Raw genomic sequence first — 6,279 nt, 5'->3', positions numbered from 1 at the left:
CACGCTAGGTACGGGAGGAGGCGGAGCGGTGGCGGGGCGTTAGTTCTCGGGCCTTGAGGTGGGGTTATTATCCTGACGTCATCCCGGCAATGAATGGGTTAAAGACATTAGCTATCAAATACGTTAAAACTTAATCTTTTCTGCAAAGGGCTACAATGATGTGAGTCTCTCAACCAACATCGTAAAGTCCGGTCACAAAACTTACTCCATAACAGTCTCATGGAGGTGTTTTCTGAATCAAAGTTTAGGTAGTAACGTTTAATAAAACAATGTTTTCCTATCCCATCTCACTAGGTCAGACTGCAAACCCAGCCTAAGCCGCAGCCTGGTCAACCTCCGCTCTATTCTGGGACCTTTGACTGCTTCAGAAAGACTCTCGTCGGAGAGGTACTGTGTTAGCGTGCCGCCTGCGTCGCCTGCCAAAAATGTCAGTTGCTCCTGTACGTCGCAGGGATGGAATCCTGTGGGAATGTTGCCCCCCAGAGACTATACAATTCTTGGGTTATCAGTTGAATTGATTCTAACTGAAATTTTTAAGCAGATTACAAAACTTGGGGAATACTTAGCGTCCACGTGCTCCAGGTGCATGTCTCTTTGTTTTGTTAAGAAACGCTTTTGGTTCAAAATAGCATGATATTAACATCTGAAGTTATAGACTGGAGTGAATGTTGGCAGTTGTTTGCTGGCTTTGTTGTTGTAGTCGGTGGAATCTTGCTGTATTTGGAATTGTCTCTGGAAATCCTAAAATAGGCAATGACTTTTGTTGGTACAAGCAGTACTTTTACTTTCTTCTGTAATGTGTTATGCCATCTCCGAGAAGGCGGAGGAGCATTCGTTAATAGATTTTTTTTAATTTTTTTTTTTTAGAACAGAGGGTCAATTATAGTAGTTTTGTTCAATCTTCTTCAGAAGGTGGACAGTGGTTTTCACTCCTGAATCAGCCATATCATGTGATTGAACTGTAGTCTGTTTTGTTTTTAGAAAGGCACGCAGCCTCGGTTTAAAGACTTTAAGTGACATAGAATCCAGTTTTCTGCTTCGTAAGTTTTCCCAGCAGCTATTTACTGTTTGGAAACAATGGCTATAAAGCCCAACTGTTTGTTTGCTAGTCTGAAATCTAATTTCTGGCCGCTGGATCTTGTTAGGTAACTCTCTGTTAAATGAAAGATCTGCCTCATATCTGAAATCTACTTTCGTTATGGTATTAACAGGTGGTTATATAACCAAAGTAAATCTGGCTTCCCTAGTCTCTCCCACAAAGCACTGAAACGCTTTGCTAGCTCCGAATCCCTTGCGGTTTTTAACACCCCTGCTGAAGCATGGACGTCAGAGCTGAACCATAATAATAGCCTTGTGATGTGAAGTTCAAAAGTAATGCTGCCTCTCTACTCCTACTCAATACTCATCAGTTTCTGAAAGGAAAACTATTAAACCTCTCTGCCAAGGCCTTTTGTTTCCCACTGCTCCCGGGAAGATTGAGCAGGAGTGTCTGATCTTTGTCAGCCAGATGCAATTTCATTAGAGTCGGTTGTGCCTGTAGGCGTACAGACACATACTGGGATACACTGACTTATTTGGGGGGGAAAGGAAGGGGCGGACGGACCAGCAAATATTTAATTTGTGCATCTAGCCTTTATCTGGAAAGATAACTCTCCTTTTTATTAGAAAAAGTTCAGTTCAAAGGCAAGATAAATGAAATAAATGCTACTGCTGGGTCTCCATTAGAGTTTTTCCATGTGTGTAGTCTGATGAAGGGAAACATCAGGAACGTAAAGTTGTATGGTGAAAAAGTTTTGACTTAGGGAAGGAAAGAAAAAATGATTTGCTCTTGAACTCTTTCCAAATTGCGTTCATGTGGGGAGTGAAGTAGTTCAGGTTAGTCTCCCCGGCTCTTCCGTTATCTGAAGAGTGAATTCCATTCAGCGTTCTCAGACTCAGTGTCAGGATTTTACACTACTGCATTTGATGACGTTAGTGAAGCCCATGTGCGTTTTTGTATGTATCTGAGAGAGATGACTTTTGACATAATCTATTAGAACTATTATTCAGGTAGCTTTTAACTTAACTTCCTCATACTTGAGATGTAAGTATGGGATGAACAGTATTGGAACAGAAGGGTATAAGGAGTGCCAGTGTTTTCTAGGAAGGATAGCTTTCCTCTGCAACAGGCCCTGAGCCTCAGCCACACACGTGTCATTGCAAATGAACAGCAGGCCCCGTTATTTCTATGATTAGTTTGACTGGCTGACTGATACTGCCCTGCATTGTAGCCTTTTGCTTCTCGATAAGTTGAAATGTGTGCGAAGTCTATGCAAAACCAAGTAATTCTGTGATAACGTTTCTTGCAGGGAGTCCGAGGCTTATATAGAGGAATGGCAGCTCCTATTATCGGAGTGACACCCATGTTTGCTGTGTGCTTCTTTGGATTTGGCTTGGGAAAAAGACTCCAACAGAGAAAACCTGATGACATTTTGACGTGAGTTCCTGAGTTAATCAGACAGTTGGGAAAGGCACCCTAAGGCTCTTGCAGCCTGCTGTATTGTCGCACATTGAGTTGTGGTGTAAATTTGTCTCTTCTGCTAGGTTATAAATATAGTTCTAAAAAATAAAACACCTGCATGTTTTAATGCTTCTGGAAGCGTGGGACCAATAGCACAGGCTAAAAACAGACAGCATGTGGGCAGGTGCTATGCAATTCCCTTTCTACGCAAGGAAGAGCCATTAAGGAACAATTCTGTTTATATAACTCGCACTGCACTCGTCTAAATGATTGCCTGCCAACGGTCGTGCTATTAACAGAAGCTATGGGAGAAATAAATTCACGGTCAAGCAGTCTTGACAACATTCACAGTCCTGATTCTCTTTTCCCTGGTAGTTGCGACTCTTGCTGTGTCCTTACGTTAGGATGTAGTAATAGCCATAGAAACGTTTTATTATTAATTTCCGAAAAGCGGTGTTTATGAGCAGCCCTCCTCTCAGGCATGTCTGACCTTCTGGAAAAGAGATGGAAAGCTAAAAAAACTTTGTGTGGCTTTCTACAAGCTAACTTATGCATGAAGAAAGCCCCCTACCCATAAAGTACTCCCTTAGCTTCTTCGCTGAGTTGTGATTCATAGCTCTGCAGGAACAGAACTGCAGCTTAGCAATATTTTATGCTATTATTCGTGCAATATGTAGGAGCCCTGTCAGAAAGCAGGAATCCATTGTGTTGAGCCAAGCGGGGTGGGGTGGGGAGGGGAGGTGTGGTTTCTGTTGGAGCCTTGCCTGCGCAGGGGCCTCCTGGGTGGTGTGAGGGCACCTGGCTCTACAGCACTAACCACTGCCGTGACACGGAGCGAGCTCCCTCTGCTCAGGTTGCTCAGAGGGAGGCAGTGCCGACATGTTGGGGCACTGCTAGCTTACCCTCCGGTTTACCACAGTAGTGTCCTCGTGCAGACAAGGCTGAAGGGTGAGACCGGGGGAACAGTAAGGAGTGGACAATACAAGGAAACAAATAGGCTGTGGGCTTATTTCCAGCAGCCTAATCGCCTCAGTGCCTTGTGTTTTATACACATTGTACCAAAGGGAGGTTTTAAGGAGCAAGCTGGAGAAGGGCAACGTAGTTTTTTGAGTCTTTATGTAGAATTCCTCTCAAGCAGAGCAGCGGGAGAGAAGGAACAAATAGATGGTGGAACTGTCACTGTGCCCAGCTGTGCTGTACTATGGGTGCAGACTTGACACAGTGAGATACAGTGTGCTTGGGACATGAGGTCCAAAAATAAAGGTCAGACTCTTAGCACCATAGTTATGGGTCTAGAGGCAGGCAGGATGGCAGTGGTTCCCCATGCTGATTTTGAAGGGAAGTTTTGGTAGGAAGGAGATGGAGAGAAACCTGAGGAGCCTGTTCTGTCTTTTCTGGGGCTGAGGTGCCCTTGCAGAACCACTTCACCACTCTGCAGGCCGAAGGAGAAAGACCCGTCACACCAGGAGAAGCGCTGGAGCTGAGTAATGCAGCCCAATCTGCCCCCCATATAACAACCAGCATAACTAAGAAGAGGGCCATGAAAATGATCAGGGGGATGGAACACCTCTCCTATGAAGAAAGGCTGAGAGAGTTGGGGTTGTTCAGCCTGGAGAAGAGAAGGGTCCGGGGAGACCTTCTTGCAGCCTTTCAGTACTTAAAGGGGGCTTATAAAAAAGATGGCGGCAGACTTTTTAGCAGGGCCTGTTGTGACGGGACAAGGGGGAATGAAGGGGGTAGATTTAGACTAGATCTAAGGAAGAAATTTTTTACGCTGAGGGTGGTAAAGCACTGGCCCAGGTTGCCCAGAGAGGTGGTGGATGCCCCATCCCTGGAAACATTCCAGGTCAGGTTGGACGGGGCTCTGAGCAACCTGATGTAGTTGAAGATGTCCCTGCCCATGGCAGGGGGGTTGGACTAGATGACCTTTAGAGGTCCTTTTCCACCCACACTATTCTGTGATTCTATGAAAGGATGCCGGTGATGGTCATGTTTGAATTTTCTGCCAGCCTCTTCCATGTCCTCTTTCCAGATACTTGCTACACACGTCTGAAAGTGTATGGCAGTGCTCTGACAGTGATTGAAATCTCTCACATCAGCAGGTCAGGTGACTGTTAGAAAGTGTGTGCAGAGACCTATACGTTGGGACTGCAGGACAGGGCTGGGCATAACCCTCTGGCATCAGGTTTTAAAGGATATGCTCGAAGTAGTTATTTTAGGTGGAGATACATTGACAAGGCTAATTTAGATTTTAGAATCTCATTTAGACCATCAAAATCTCTCTCTTCAAGGACCGAAGTCTCCTGTGAAAAAGTTATTTAGTTCAGTTGTTAAGCATAAACTGAGAAACAGAATCCTTGCCAGCGTGGGTGCCTCACCAGAGATGGATGTTGAGCTGAACTGTCACTCGGACCTGCCTCAGAAGAGCTATAGTCTCTATTCTGCTGGAAGTAGAAAAATAATCACTTGTGTGAAAGGCAGTTTTGTACATGAATGGCCATCCTGTGGAAGTTGTGCAGCATAAATGCCAGAAAAGCATAGCAGCTGTGAAAGGGAAGACCACATCTGGAAGTTGTATGGGCCAGGAGGGGAAGTGCACGGTTCAGCCAGGGGAATCGAGACACTTCTGGTTGCTCAACAGATCAACTACTGAGGAATTGGTCACTGAACAGTGAAACAAATTGGGAATGTCCTTGTATGAAATTATCTGATAAGTGTCCTTCTGGTGAGAAGAAACCAGATATGTAAAATGGCTCCTAATCTTAAAAAAAGATAAGTGATTTCAGTTTCACTCTGTGCTAAAAAGACTGGACAAGAAGTGCAGAGGATGTGAAGACCAGAGGATCACTTGCTGTCTTTCTAGCATGAGAATAGGGCTGTAATCCTAACTGATGATAAAAAAAGTCTGAAATCATTATTGGTGCCTACACATGAGCCAGTATCAGATTCATCAATAAATATTATAAAAGAATTAACAAATTGTGGACAGATACTTAGGAATATGCAAAATTCAGGTGATCTTTTTGACAATCTCACTTGTCATAGTGGGTGAAAAATAACAGCAAAAGTTTCTAGCTTTATGAGTTTCTGTGAAGTGGAGGTTTTCTGGTTTTGTGGTTTTATGCTGGAGAGAGATGACCTGATGGCACCATTTGATAGTGATGAATTGTTTTATATGGTCTTATTACTTAATGAAAATGTAAACAACCATTGCTGGTGCGAGTAGTTTTTTAATCCAGTTAATTAACATTCAAGTACTTAATCTAGTCTATCAATTAAGACTGCATATGTGTTTACTAATTTTTAATTACCTTAGAATAGACGGAAATTGTAATAATTAATGTTGGAAGGCAGAATGCTGCTGCTGTATCGATACTAAAGTAAATCATTGTTCTTGCTTTTTATTTATTTAAGTAAGTATAACCTGGTTAGTATGATATGTGAAGTCCCAGACAGAGCAACAGAGAACCTCGTTCTGGTATGTCTTTCAGAAAGAACTAAAGGTTGGAGTGTAATTCCGTACAACATGGTGGTGTGGGAAGTCAGTCAGACGTGCTGTAGAGGGCTGAATGCAGTGATCTGCTGGAATGCCTTCCTCCTAGCCCAAAGCCAAAGGTGTCTCAGTAAAACTTTGTTTCAACATCTCAGGCTGTAGAATCATTTCTTCGTAAGCCATTTGGTTGATGAAGCTAGTATATTTAGCAAAAAGAATTAAATTATGTTGCTCCCCCTTCTTTTTCTGTTTGCTGTAGAAAGAGTATCAGTCAAAAGAGAAGAGC

At 43.4% G+C, this 6,279-nt stretch overlaps 1 protein-coding gene across 1 annotated transcript in view; it reads left to right on the top strand.

Annotated features, from left to right (window-relative positions):
* The first annotated feature begins 219 nt into the window (after nt 1–219).
* The window catches only part of SLC25A20 (solute carrier family 25 (carnitine/acylcarnitine translocase), member 20), a 14,352-nt gene continuing 8,292 nt past the window's right edge, over nt 220–6,279 (top strand). The window contains 3 exon segments of the mRNA XM_009326337.1: nt 220–225; nt 295–387; nt 2,349–2,476. Coding sequence (XP_009324612.1) covers nt 220–225; nt 295–387; nt 2,349–2,476 — 227 coding nt within the window.

This window comes from Pygoscelis adeliae, unplaced genomic scaffold, assembly GCF_000699105.1.
Source record: "Pygoscelis adeliae isolate BGI_AS28 unplaced genomic scaffold, ASM69910v1 Scaffold606, whole genome shotgun sequence".
Classification (NCBI taxonomy): Eukaryota; Metazoa; Chordata; class Aves; order Sphenisciformes; family Spheniscidae; genus Pygoscelis; species Pygoscelis adeliae.
The sequence above is the reverse complement of the archived record's forward strand: the minus strand, read 5'-3'. Positions and strand labels throughout refer to the sequence as shown.